The following is a 13,282-nucleotide window of genomic DNA, read 5'->3' as shown; positions in this document are numbered from 1 at the left end:
ATTTAGGGTGTGTTTGTGTAACGTTTTGCACTTAATGTTTTTCGTTTTTCAAGAATAAAAATTAAGAAAATTTGTTTGGTTGACAGTTTTACATCAGTAAATTAAAAACAAGGAAAACGGAAAGTTTCCGTTCAACATTTATAAAGAACACTGGACAAAAACATGTTGACATAAAGGGAGGTGTGTAAAGATTGGTCTTCTTTGGGGCCCACATACAAATTTCATTTAATTTTTTTCTTTCTTTACTAAAGACTAAAGTCTCATCTCTCTCTTTGTAAGCCTACTAAAAATGTTTCCATGAATAAAATAATTTACATAATATATGTCTGACTTTTAATTATTAAATTATAAAAATAATATAGAGTGATAATTATAAATTTATTTATTTGATCAAAAGTAAAGACTAAATTAATGTAACTAAAAATTAGTTTGGAAGCAATGTGACATGATTTATTTGTTTCAAGTATGATATTTTTTTCCCTCTTTAATGTTTTAACCGGTGGTTATTACTATATATATGCAAATAATTAGTTATATGTGGATGCAAAAATAATATATATTGACATTTTTATAGTATTTTTTGGATTGTAAATTTGAATTGCCCACAAATAAACTACTTTAAAAAGAAAAACAAGTTATAGTTAGGTCCATTTGCAGTTTATTTTATTAAATTAATAATAATAATAATAATAATAATAATAATAATAATAATAATAATAATAGACCAGTTAAAAAAATACTATTATTGAATAAGTACTAGTTGAAAAATGTGTTTTATAAAATATTATACCAAAAATTTTTTTATTGCTTTTCTTATTTTCCGACAAACAATCAAACACATTTTTACTATTTTTCATTTTCATATACTATTTGAAAATAAATTAACAAACGTATTTTCAATTTAAAAAATTTGACATAAAAAACACCAATTAAAAAACAATACCAAACGCACCCTTAGTTTCTGGTTATGTTATGTTTAAAAAGAATGAGTGAAATTGTTTGTCAATTTCCAAATATATGCTTACTAGTCAAAGGGTGCGTTTGGGATTGAGGTGGTGTAATTTTTAAGGTATAGCTGCTGAGAAAAAAAGTTGTAATTATAAAATAAAAGTTAATAATATATAGTAAATGTAAATTTTAAATAATAATTTTGATTAAATTATTAAAGATATAATAAATTTTTTATTATACAAGTGAAAAATTATATTACCATAGTTTCTAAACTACAGCAGCTAGTCTTACTAAATACTTTAGTGTTGTAGCTTGCCTAACTTCAATTTCAAACGCACCTAAAATTATATTGGATGGGTGTATGCATTGTGTAGGAGGCTTTCTTTCAGAACATGTATTTGATATTTGAATCAACAAGATAGTGAAAAAGAAAAAAAAAAAAAACAACTGTAAACTCATTATTTTCAAATAACACTGTACCCACGTATAGTTTTACAGTTGCTTTTGGTGCCGATTGTGTTATCGTTCGTTAAGACTCTCTATCATTATTTCCCTAGAAGACAATCCAGCGAAGCACTTGAAATGGGGGGGGGGGGGGGGGGGGGGGGGGGGGGGGGACAACCCAAGCATGATAGGCAAGTGAGTTAGTGAGGATTCAAACTTTTGGACAAGTTGGGTTACACAAAGTATAGAATTTGTTGTCTCATTGTGCACTTTATGTGTGGGAGTTGGTTGTTTCCTCAGCACTTTATGCTCTTTCTTTCTCTCTCTCTCTCTCTCTTTCTCTTTTTCTTTCTGATTATTGTGCCAAAATACAAATTAATCATTTGATCAACAACTTGCAACCACACTTACTGCCTACTCTTTACTTGTAATTAACTCATTCCCAACTCATTACAAGCAAAATCTAACCATTTTCTTTGTACTCTCTTTTTGGAAAGCAAGCAAATTGCTTGTATTCAATGCAACTTTCTCTGATTTTATAAAATCATGTTGCATTTCTGAAAATCTTCTGTATCATCTTTTATAGTGTTGTCATGTTGAAATGGATGTATTTATAACTGTGATTCTATTTGGATAGATTCTTTAAAGGTTGATGCAATGAAGCAGCTCATAATGTGAATGTGACATAAATTAATCAAGCGTTTGATTAAAAAAAAAAAAAATTAATCCTCAATTTTTATATTCCAGTTAAGTGAATTAACAGAATCAAACGGAAGTATTATTATTTGGAATTTACCTTATTAATTGGACTGCTGTAAAATACAAATGTAGAAAGATACCAGCCATAAATTATTTGGAATTATTCACTAGAATTCGGGATATTTGCCATAAATTTCCCTTGAAATTATTGGAGATATTCTTTCGAGGTTCATCAGAATTTATTAAAATCTTCTCAGAATCATGTGCTTCCCACAATCAATGGACTTAAATTCTAAAAAGAAGTGAATGAGTTTGGGTCTCACCAAAAGAAAATTTTTTTTTTCATTTTTGTTTAATGTTTCATTAAAAATTAGTTATCGGAGGATTCGGAGCTAGTGAGCCTATTTTAAAACTCGAAACCTCGTAATCAATAATCAGAAATAATTTACCACTTGATAAATTTAGTCCATATAATTATCTAGTCAACCATGCGATTGTTAGGGTACAAAATAAATTTTAAATTGATCCACGGGAACATAAATTCAAATTAAAAAAAGAAAAGACAGAAAATTTACATAATTCATTATTATTTTATTGCCACCATCATTCATAGTCGAAAGGTCGAAGTAGTGGTAGATTAAATCTTGGTTCAACAAAATTTTAAACTTGAAAAAGTTGTGACATGAAAACCATAAATTCAAGGAGGTTAAAATTTAATATTTACATAACATAAGTTAAATTTAAATTAAATGTCAACTTAGGTCAAAGTGCTCGTTTTATTCTTCTTATTATTGTTAATGTCTAATTGACATTTAATTATCTCATCAACCAATCCAAAAACTCACATCAAAACTCAATAATTAGTTAATTTTCTAGAACAATGTTAAACTTAATTACTTTGGATACTCAATTCAAATATTTAATGATGTGACGTCTTATGTGTCATCTATTGAACAGATTATAAAAATAATAAGTTAATAATTAATATCATACATATGAAAAAAAAAAAATTGATGACACATCAATGAATATCTCAACTAAGTATTTAAATTTAGTAAATATAGTAGTATTGAATTTTCACATAATAAGAAAAACAGCCTTTTTTACTATATTAAAAAAAAGGCCAAATTCTTTGTTGAAAATTAATAATTAAATAAATCGTGGCAATGACACGCTCATACATCGTCATACGGATTATGGAGCTTCCCTGGCCCCTAGGGGGTGAAAATGCAAAACAAACAAAACCTTGCTATAAATGAATAATTAATTAATTAAAAATAAAATAAACAAAAACGCATTTAAAACAAAAAGAAATTTCAGTTTTTAGTTTTTTTTTTTTTTAATAGTTTTCAATAGGAAAATGCTTTCAATCCAAGCCTTTAATTAATTAAAACCAAGAACATAAAAACGAGAACAAAGCAGGAACGAGACAGACAAAAACGAAAGAGGGATTCTTCGGAATCACAATCAAAGCCTACAAATAAATAAAAAATCGAAACTTTCGATCACCCATTTGCATTTTTTCGAGATCTCGATTCTTCAATCCACCGAAGGTGACCCCTTTATTCCTTTTTGAAAGCTGAGACATTTTGTTTCGTCTTTTCTTTTTTTCTGTTTTGGCTAATCTCTTTGTAATTTCGTTTAATTTGATTATATTTGATCTGGTTCTTGTTTGGTTTTGGTGTTTTTGTGTATTGCACATTGCCGCATTTGTTTTTTTTTTTTTTTAATTTCTAAATTTAGTCATCTAGGGATTTGTTATGTGCGTTTGCTTTGTTATTGTATCCTCTGAATTTATTTCTTGTTTTTTTCCGGGAAAATGTGGGAAAAACATAAGGGCATTTGGGGTTTTGTGTCTGAAATTGACTTAACAGGAGGAATTGTTTGAAATAATTATAGCATTCATATATTTTAGGATTTGGGTATTCTTGTTAAAACTAGTATAGATGTTGTGTGAACTATTGTTAGGCATACACGAGAGGACCAAATTAGGAAGTACCATGTGTATTGTGAGTCCATAGGTTATTGCTCTGCGAGTCTACGTTAATAGTTTCTTGGAAGTGGTTCTCATTATTGATGTGCGTAATATGGGTGATTTGGGTCTCTAATGGTTATTGGTGTTTTTTTTTTTGGTTTGGTGCTGATTGTTATGTAGTTGGTTGACAGGGATTGGTTTTTGCTTTGGATATGGCAAATTCAAAGGGATCATCAAACATCAGGAATTCGTTGTTCACTGGAAAGCATGCTTTACTTCCTCCTAAAAGTCCATTTCCGAGTATTTCCCCGGCATATAGTGATTATCTCCCAACTGGTGTAATTGGACCGAAAGCAGTTCAAAAGCCCCGAGAGGGAAGTGTACACCATCAACGTACTTCCTCGGAGAGCTTCCTAATGGAGGAGCAGCCTTCTTGGCTCGATGACCTCCTTAACGAGCCTGAGACACCTGTACGCAGAGGAGGTCATCGGCGCTCATCAAGTGATTCTTTTGCGTACATAGATTTAGTCAATGCTTCTAACTTAGATTATGCAGCTCAAGACGAGTACAGATATAAACATTTGGTTTCTGTTCCTTCGTGGGGACCTCAAGATATTGATTATCACAAGGACACTCGACATTCCCCTTTCTATGCTGAATTGAACTCTCTAAAGTTAAAGAATAGGGCATGGGACAATCCTATCAATGCTTTGCCTCATCCGGGTAACCTTCCTTCTGCCAGGGAGAATGTTGTTCTGCAGAATTTGGGATCTCCAGCACAAGACGCAGATGGTGTTCCATCTACAACAAGCGAAAAGCTGGAGACAGCTGAAGCTGGTCCACATGATTCAAAATCTTCCTCAGAGAAAAAGGATAATTCTCATGTTAAGGCTTCTGCTTCTGACACTGAAACAAAACGTGCCAAACAGTATGTTTTCTATTTTATTGTTCCTATTATCTAGGGTAATTGCATGTAATATTCATTTGTCACATTGTTATCTGTAGAAGGCTTTTTGACTAGTTATAATATAGTGCCTACAATGTTGCTGATGATTAGTTATCATGTACTGCGTATTTCCTGGAAGAATTTACAATCTCAGATCGAAATTCATTAATATTGTCGCATTTGTCCAAATTATAATTAGGAGAAGATATGCACTGATTTTAATCTGAAAAAGTTTCTTGCAAAATAACCGACGTCAGGATCGTTTAATGCACCAACTGAAGTATTGGGTGCTACTCTGCCCTTATATTTGTGAATCATCTTCTTGCTTCCAAATAATAATGTCTGTTGTCTCAACAGTTGAATTCTATTTTGGTTTGAAAAGTGATTTGACGTTGCCAAGTTTGGCTTTTGTTACCTCAGAAATGTTTTGACCAACTATTATACAATTGGTTTTCTCTTTTCTGCAAGATGCCTAGAAGTTAAGTATCCATTCACTTTGTTATGTCTGTTGTTAATCATGTGAACTCTTGAAGCATACAAAAATCTCCTTAAATAGGGTTTTATGATTAATTCAAGTTTTAGTTTTGTGGTTTCACTAAATCTTTGTGTTAGGGTTGTGATTCCATGGATTTTTTAATGCCAGAAGAGAATACGTTATTAGAGTATAGAAATGTGAAATCTAAAGAGTGGTTGGCATATTTTTGGATGAGATTTAAGGTGATATATTTTTCAGTAGTTTTTTGTTACTGTATAATGCAGACAATTTGCTCAACGTTCGAGGGTCCGAAAACTTCAATACATAGCTGAACTGGAAAGGAATGTACAATCTTTACAGGTAAGTACATGCAGAATTTTGTTATATAATCTTGATTCCTTCGAGTTAAAATAAGGACTGTTTGTCTGCTTTACTGGAAACTGATAGTGGGATACATGTGCATTACTCCACAGGCAGAAGGTACTGAAGTTTCAGCTGAGCTTGAGTTTCTTAACCAGCAGAATCTTATTCTGAGCATGGAAAATAAAGCCCTGAAACAACGTTTAGAAAGTTTGGCTCAGGAGCAACTTATAAAATGCTGTAAGTTTCTGAACTTTAGGATAAGGGTCAAGGTCTTTTGTAAGCAATCCTTTTATTTGCTTTCTGTTTGTATTTGTTTAAGTGGCTCCTCCAGATGAGTTTGATTAAGCTAGTTAATATTTTTTTGTTAAAGCCAAAATGGAGAGTGAATGGTATGTATGAATTGTGACGTTTGTTGTACCATTGTCAAAAGATCTGTTTAGTCGGCTGTGTACTCACAGTCAAATATTCTGTCCTCTTGTTGATTTTAACATGACTAGGAACAGGCTATGGTTTGATTGTATTCATTCTAAGATTAAGTAGTAAACCAATAAAGTTATGATTGACTTAGGGTGCTGATATAAATTGCATTCTGGAAAAGGTTATCCACATTTTTGGGGGTTTGGCAGATCTTGAAAATTCTCGAAAATTTTATAGCATGCAATCATTAATAGCTAGAAGTTTGAGAAAGAAAAAAGAAAAATGGTTTCTTTCGTCGACAGTCATTCTGTATGCCCATGAAATTGTTTCAAACTTGCATGTATGGAAACTCAAAACTCCCTTTTCCATTTACTGAATTTTCCTACCTAGCTATTTGCATAATATGATTACATGATATGTCTATTACTAATAAAGAAGATCTATTATAGTTTCTAGTCAGAAGTTTTATTGCTTTTACTAATGACCATAAACATGAAAATTGATAAATAACATAGAAACTGAGCAAGACAAGGTTTGAAAATTAGTTGAAAAATAAATCTTCTCCTCCACAATACTCCTGTATGTGTCTAATCCAAAATAGGGGAAATATAATGAATTATAAAAGGATCTCTTTAAAACTATCATTTGGATTTAGTATTATTGTTTGTTATATTACTTGTGAAGAGGTTCACTTATCTGAAGATGTTGTACAGTGGAACATGAAGTATTGGAGAGGGAGATTGGAAGGCTACGAGTGGTGTACCAGCAGCAGCAGCAACAGCAACCACCACAAAAACCATCCTCTAGTCATCGACGCACTAGCAGCAGAGATCTTGATTCCCAGTTTGCAAATCTTTCCTTAAAACATAAGGATGCCAATTCTGGCCATGACCCTGTGACTGGTCCTCTCCACATTTAGATAGATGATTTAGCTAGAGCTGTATTGTGCCACTACTTTTCCACGGTTGGTGCTGCGGCATGACCTTAATTGTCATTTCTCTTGTGCAGGATAAAGTCAAGCTCTTCAAGTCTTGGCACCCTCTATCTTTCTGATTCATCCATTTAGTTTTTCTGCTGTTTCTGTGCCTTCTTTCACCCTTTGATAACTTAAAGATTTTTATATGCGCCTGGTAGTCATTGCCAGAAAATTACATTTCTGGCTGATGACTCACCGGAGGTGGTAACTGAAAACAGGCTTCCTGTTTGAGCCTCTCCTGTATGTTCTAGTGGTCATAACTCGAGAAAATATGTTGCAGCTTCTTCTTCTTCTTCTTTTTTTATTTTTTATAATCCTTCCTCTAGAATCCTAGTTCCAAGTGTTTAAGGATATTTGAATGTGCAGTGCTTGTGCATTATGGTGGGATATTGTAACAATTTTTTTTTTTTTTTTTTTTTCAATATGAAATCTATTTTCTTCTCCCGAGCTCAATTTGTATGTTGCAGAAGATGATTGAATGCCGAGGTCTGGCATGACTTGTATTTTTGGGAAGAATCTATTATTCTGAACAATATTGCTTACTTATTCATCTTCTTTGTGCCTTCCTAATGTTGCACTGAAACACAAGTTATGGAAATTATGTACATAGCCTAAATCTGGAAGTTTTGACACAACAGAATGACGCAGCTAAAGAAAGTCCTGTGTTCGAATCTCTTTCCTCCTAGTCCTAGCCAATTTAAGAAATCTGACAGCCTTGCCTTCTATATATATATATATATATATATATATATATTTTTTTTTTTTTCAAATTTTATGTTATCAGAAGCTTTACTTTTATTTCATTGCATTCGGGTTCAGAGTTCACGGGAAAACTCTTAAAGGGACCAAATTTAAAACTTTCAATTTTCAAGTTCTTATAAAAATAATAAAGTACTCTTTTAAAATAATAATAATAATAATAATAATAATAATAATAATAATAAAGTACTACAAAACCAAATCATAAAAAAAAAATTACTAAGACTATTATATAATGTCAATACCATATGAAAAAAAAAAGAAAATTATATTTGCATTTTTAATTTATGAGGAAAAATAATTATAAAGCAAAAGAGTTCTTACCCGTACAAAATTTCTAAACCTTAAAGAGCAAAGAGGATATCATACATTAATGTTACCTTAACGGGAATTTATAAATTATTTTATTAACTAATGTATAAAGTTTATACATTCGTTGTGTAGATTTTTCACACTATTTTTTTTTTTTTATATTTTATTTAGTAACCCCAAAATTCTTTTAAACTCTGTGGGCACAATGGCATCCTCTAGCTCTGTATACCCTCCGCCCTTGATTGCGTCAGGCAAAGATTACTACGAACTTAAAGAGAATGATTTGGTTACAGATAATCAAATATTTGCATACTGAAGATCTGGATGAAATTAGTGCAATGGAGATGCTTATACACATAATATCTCCTCCATTAAAGGTCATGCACATTTTGGTTTTACTACTGGATATCCTCTAGACTCTTTCAGGCATCCTTCTTTGACGGATTTGGTTCTCCCATTTGATATCATGATGGTTTTTTTTTTTTTTTTTTTAATTAGATTCATATATTATGGCATGAAGCCCTCCAAATAACATCTGATCTAACAGGAAACCACCATAATACCCAGAACTAAGCAAAATAAAAATAGCCACCACAGATTTGTGGATTTGGATGGAAAATTTATTGGCATGGCATCTATAAACAAAGCTTTGAATGATGCCTTAATCCTGAGAAGTGCAAATGAAGAAGTGGCTGCAAGTTTTGCCATATTTTCACTAATTATTTCATTAACTCTTTCCAAATCTTCTCTTATATGGCAAGCAAACTGTATTGCGAAACACAAGCTTTTGATCAGCATTGAATTTCTGAAACAGCTTCTTTTCTAAATTTCCGAAAATGGTAAAAAGAAAATTACCTCTATTGCTCTTTCATGTCTAAGGATTCTCCCTTCAGGAAAATGGCATTTACATGATTCCTCTACAGAAACAAATCATATTCAGAAGCTCTCGCATTGAATCTCTAACATGAAGAAGATGGATTTTCCTAATAAGCCAAAAATGAATCACAACATAACTATAAGAAGTAACAGTGGCAAGAAAATTCTGCAAGCACTTGATGAAGCAGCAGTATGGGCATTGTTGGGTAGCCTTGGATAATCATCTGGAAGAGGCATCACACATTCATCACCATTAAACAAAATTCTTCTGGGAAATCCCCATCCTTCTCTGAAAGTGAAAATTCCAGAATCTTTGTGCAGTAACATCTCAGTCTGTACATTTCCACTCTCCCCGGCTTGGAGTAACATGTCATTGTAGAACTCAATCCCCCAAAACATTCCAGTATCATCTGAAAAATTAGATTGGTAAGCCAGAGAAGAAGAAAGAAGATGTTTTCCTTTAAAATGAAAATTCACTTCATAACTAATTTAGCAGCAGATGTTGCTACATTACTGGGATCAAAAGCTGGATAATGTTATCGGCAGAACATAGTTTTGGTTATTCATCATAGTACTCTAATGATAATAGGATGATATTTTAATAATTTGCTTCTTTCAAAACTCAAAATGCTCAGAAGTGAAATCTTCCACCCTTACTTGGATTTTAAGTAAAGATGAATTGCATAACTAACTTCTGTTATACTAGTATGCTAATCCGGTAAAGGAAAATCCTCCATTACTGGTAACAGACGAATTGATTTGAACTTACTTATGTAACCATACTGGTTAAGGGGCTTGTAATTGAAGCTGAAAACTTGAGTTACACTCTGCAAATTGGGATGCAAAGCCACCAGATTCCACTGAGAATAATTTTGCACGACATTTAGATTTGTGATTGTGATCTTGACTCGCCAATACTGAGTGTAGCTTTGTTTAACGTGCCAATGAACACGAACAGGGCACATGTGCTGCGAGCAAATGACTACTGGTGATTGTTCTTTGTTCGGATCATGCTTTTGTTGCAGTAAAGATGGTGTTTCACCATACCTGGCAGAATTTTATAAAGCAGTATTAACGGTTAGATCCTTATAGGATATTGTAGAAGCAACTTAAAGATATGTATGAAAGAGCAAAACAATTTTACTTTATGCAGTTTGCAGGAGATAATCCTTGGCAATGGCAGCTGCATTTAGGGCAAGGAACGATAGTATTATTGTAGAAAGCTGATAGAGAAACACAGCACTTTGGACTAGATGATGCCATGAATTGAGAGTAGATACAAGTCACATTCCATGTCCCTACAATGAATCCACAAACAATATTATTGCAAAGAAACAATACATCCATACGTTGATTCTAATGCGAGAAAGAATAAAATCTTAAGAGTTCCTTACGAAGAGCTTGTGTCCTTCGGCGCCCTCCATCAGAATAAAACTTGCTTGGTGGAACCTCAGTAGCATTGCCACAAGTATAACCGGGAATCCCCAGAGTGAAATTTTCAGGCATTTGGAAGCCAGTATAATCTGCGGAGCCTCCAACATTCATCTGAAACCCAGCAACAAACTTAGATGGATCCTGTGTCAAGGAAGATAAAACACCTCCTTTGCAACAATTAGCAGTTTGCTGATTGTAAGGAGCTCCTGGCAAAAGATCAACAATCACTGGAGACTTTTCGCAACAATGAGGAAGTTGCCCTCCTGTGAATTTACTACAGTTTCCTTGCTCTGTGGCCTCAGCTCCCCACATGTTCCATATCACTTCATCACCTTGCCATCCCCAGTTCAATTTCCAGCCAGGCTGATCGATATGACGATAGAGTTGGTAGTTGAATAGAGATACCCTCAGCTGCAAAATGGAAAATGAGATTGAATGAAATTTGGACCAAAATGCAAATTTACATTAATGTTGCTTTTGATGCAAGCTGCATACTCAATTCGATACTTATCAAGCTATTCAAAGATACCATATTCAAGCTGTTGGCAGGATGCAACAAATATAATACTACATTTTTACAGAGTTGATCGTTTTCCATCAGAAATGAAGTGGCATTTCATCGATTGGACTGTAAATTTGAGTAATAAGTAATTTCACATGTTATGAAACTTATAAATTCCGCTTCAACACATATAATGAAAATGTTGGGAGACTATAATGCATATATGTGTACATGAACAACTCTTAGATGCAACATCAAATGTGATAAAATATTTTGATGGACACCAATGAATTTTCAATTGAGATGACAAAATTTGACCCTAATAAAAATTTTCTAGAATTAAAAAAAAAGTTCATAGCAACATCTGCAATAACACATCTTAAATAGAAATAATTATCTAAAAAATCTGCTTGAAATAGTAAAAAAATAATTTGATTGTTAATAACATTTTTTAATTTAATTTTTTATATGTTGTGTTTTGATTTTATGAGGTATTAATGTTGTATTGTTTGTTGCCTGGTGGTCTCTAGTCTCTCTCTACATGGCATCACAGACAAATCCCATTGCCAATGTCAGCATGCCACGTAATACTACTGCTAACCCAATTGAAAGACAGCAATGCCTCCATTTGATGATGTGGCAAGCAGTTATTGGAGATTAAGAACAACATTGTGTGGGCCCAATTGATGCAGAGACTGATAGTCGAAGTGGTACCGCCCACCAATCACAAACAAAAGAATTCTTCGAACGACACCATGCACTCATGCACTGGCTGGCTTTAACTCTCTTCGTATTAATCTCTTTGATTCTTTTTTTTTTTCATTATTATTTTCTTAAATTACTTGTTTAAAATTGAAAAAAAAATATTTATCTATTTTCTAATCGGCTAATCCTAATGGATCAACTATTTACCTTAATCGAATGAAAAATTTTAAAAAATTATTTTTTAAGAAAAATGAAATGAAACAAAAATATTCAATTACGAAAATGAAAAAAATTAAAAAAAAAAAATACAAAGCCAAGAGAGAGAGAGAGAATTTACATCACTTGAACCAGAATTGGATTGCATGAGATCCCATTTGATTGTTATGTTGCCGTGAGGATCCAATGGATCGTACCCATCTGCAAATATCATCAAAAGGAAACAAATTCAAAATTAAATTGATATTTATCCTTAAAAATAAACCAAAAAAAAGAATAATTTTAATTTTTTTTTAAAAGAAAGAATAATACTTACAAGAAGATGATAAACAACTGATCAAAGAGAAGAAGATCAAAACCAGAAATGGTTTCATTTCTTTCTTTTCCCCTTTTTTTTTTCAAAAAAGAATTTTTTTCCTCCAACCCAATTCAAATTACACTATTCTTCACATAATAACTCAACAAAACTATACAAAAATGGTAGGAAAAATAAATGGTGGCTGGTTTTGTTTTCTTTCACTTCCTTCTACAAACTGACTGACAGAAAAGAAATGAGTGAGAGGAAAAGATATAAAAATGAATAGACGGAGAGTTTAAAAATGAGAGTATGAAACAACACAACAACTTGGTTTTATATTTGGGTATTTATATTTATTTGTGATAATGATAATAAATGCAATGAGAGAATGTTGTGTTATTTTTTATGTTTTTATTTATTAAAAAAAAACAAATTTAATTCCATGTTTGGGATGCTAAGATTTCGTATTTAATTGTGTAAATTAAAAATGATTCAAAGAATCAAAGTCCACGCGATAAATAATATTGCCTGGAATTTAGAGTTTTTGGCCGTTTTGAATTTTGATATCAAATCACAATTAGCATGTGAGTTTTATTTTTTATTTTTTCTTTCTTCATGCACTTTGTGATGTATTATTGTTGTTTTTTTCTTTTTTGGGGGGGGGGGGGGGGGGGGAGGGGGGGGGTTAATGGCTATCTTTTTCAGTATGAATTTTCTGAAGAAGCATTTCGTAGAATTATTTTGGCAAAAAAAATGCATATTCCGGTTGTCTAAGGATAGTCTATATAAGTCTATTTCGCTCTAATTAAGTACTTTTATGATAAGTTTTTGGTTGTGCATTTTTAGTATGCTTATTTGGCCATCTGTTTTGACTCTGGCAAAGCACTTTGTAATAAATTCTAGGAATAACATTAATTCCTTGAGATTTTATTTT

At 32.2% G+C, this 13,282-nt stretch overlaps 2 protein-coding genes across 3 annotated transcripts; one reads left to right on the top strand and one right to left on the bottom strand.

The window, feature by feature from the left end:
- Window positions 1–3,456: 3,456 nt before the first annotated feature.
- Window positions 3,457–7,788, top strand: LOC102613140 (hypothetical protein). Of its 2 annotated transcripts, none has more exons than XM_006471178.4 (5): window positions 3,457–3,647; window positions 4,250–4,997; window positions 5,775–5,850; window positions 5,964–6,090; window positions 6,984–7,788. In XM_006471178.4, exons 2-5 carry the CDS (start codon window positions 4,282–4,284, stop codon window positions 7,187–7,189), a joined length of 1,125 nt encoding a protein of 374 aa, XP_006471241.2. In that variant the 5' UTR covers window positions 3,457–3,647; window positions 4,250–4,281; the 3' UTR covers window positions 7,190–7,788. The 2 variants fall into 2 exon arrangements, with proteins under 2 accessions (XP_006471241.2, XP_006471240.2); XM_006471177.4 differs by having other exon boundaries at window positions 3,458–3,647; window positions 4,261–4,997.
- Window positions 7,789–9,114: 1,326 nt separating this feature from the next.
- LOC102615383 (COBRA-like protein 6) lies at window positions 9,115–12,674 on the bottom strand. Its single transcript, XM_006471184.3, has 6 exons — window positions 12,367–12,674; window positions 12,172–12,251; window positions 10,588–11,038; window positions 10,338–10,491; window positions 9,963–10,240; window positions 9,115–9,603 (listed from the first exon to the last, which is right to left on the bottom strand). The coding sequence occupies exons 1-6, from the start codon at window positions 12,422–12,424 to the stop codon at window positions 9,320–9,322; spliced, it is 1,305 nt and encodes a 434-aa protein (XP_006471247.2). The 5' UTR covers window positions 12,425–12,674; the 3' UTR covers window positions 9,115–9,319.
- Between the last annotated feature and the right edge of the window lie 608 nt (window positions 12,675–13,282).

Source organism: Citrus sinensis, chromosome 5 (genome assembly GCF_022201045.2).
Source record: "Citrus sinensis cultivar Valencia sweet orange chromosome 5, DVS_A1.0, whole genome shotgun sequence".
Taxonomy (NCBI): domain Eukaryota; kingdom Viridiplantae; phylum Streptophyta; class Magnoliopsida; order Sapindales; family Rutaceae; genus Citrus; species Citrus sinensis.
The sequence above is the reverse complement of the archived record's forward strand: the minus strand, read 5'-3'. Positions and strand labels throughout refer to the sequence as shown.

Excerpts from the sequence above, each read along its gene's own strand:
- LOC102613140 (XM_006471178.4), top strand. The coding sequence starts at position 4,282 with ATGGCAAATTCAAAGGGATCATCAAACATCAGGAATTCGTTGTTCACT. Across the intron at positions 5,851-5,963 it reads GGAATGTACAATCTTTACAG|GCAGAAGGTACTGAAGTTTC; the intron begins GTAAGTACATGC and ends ATTACTCCACAG. Across the intron at positions 6,091-6,983 it reads GGAGCAACTTATAAAATGCT|TGGAACATGAAGTATTGGAG; the intron begins GTAAGTTTCTGA and ends GATGTTGTACAG.
- LOC102615383 (XM_006471184.3), bottom strand. The coding sequence starts at position 12,424 with ATGAAACCATTTCTGGTTTTGATCTTCTTCTCTTTGATCAGTTGTTTA. Across the intron at positions 10,492-10,587 it reads CCGAAGGACACAAGCTCTTC|GGACATGGAATGTGACTTGT; the intron begins GTAAGGAACTCT and ends GATTCATTGTAG. Across the intron at positions 9,604-9,962 it reads TAACCAGTATGGTTACATAA|ATGATACTGGAATGTTTTGG; the intron begins GTAAGTTCAAAT and ends CTAATTTTTCAG.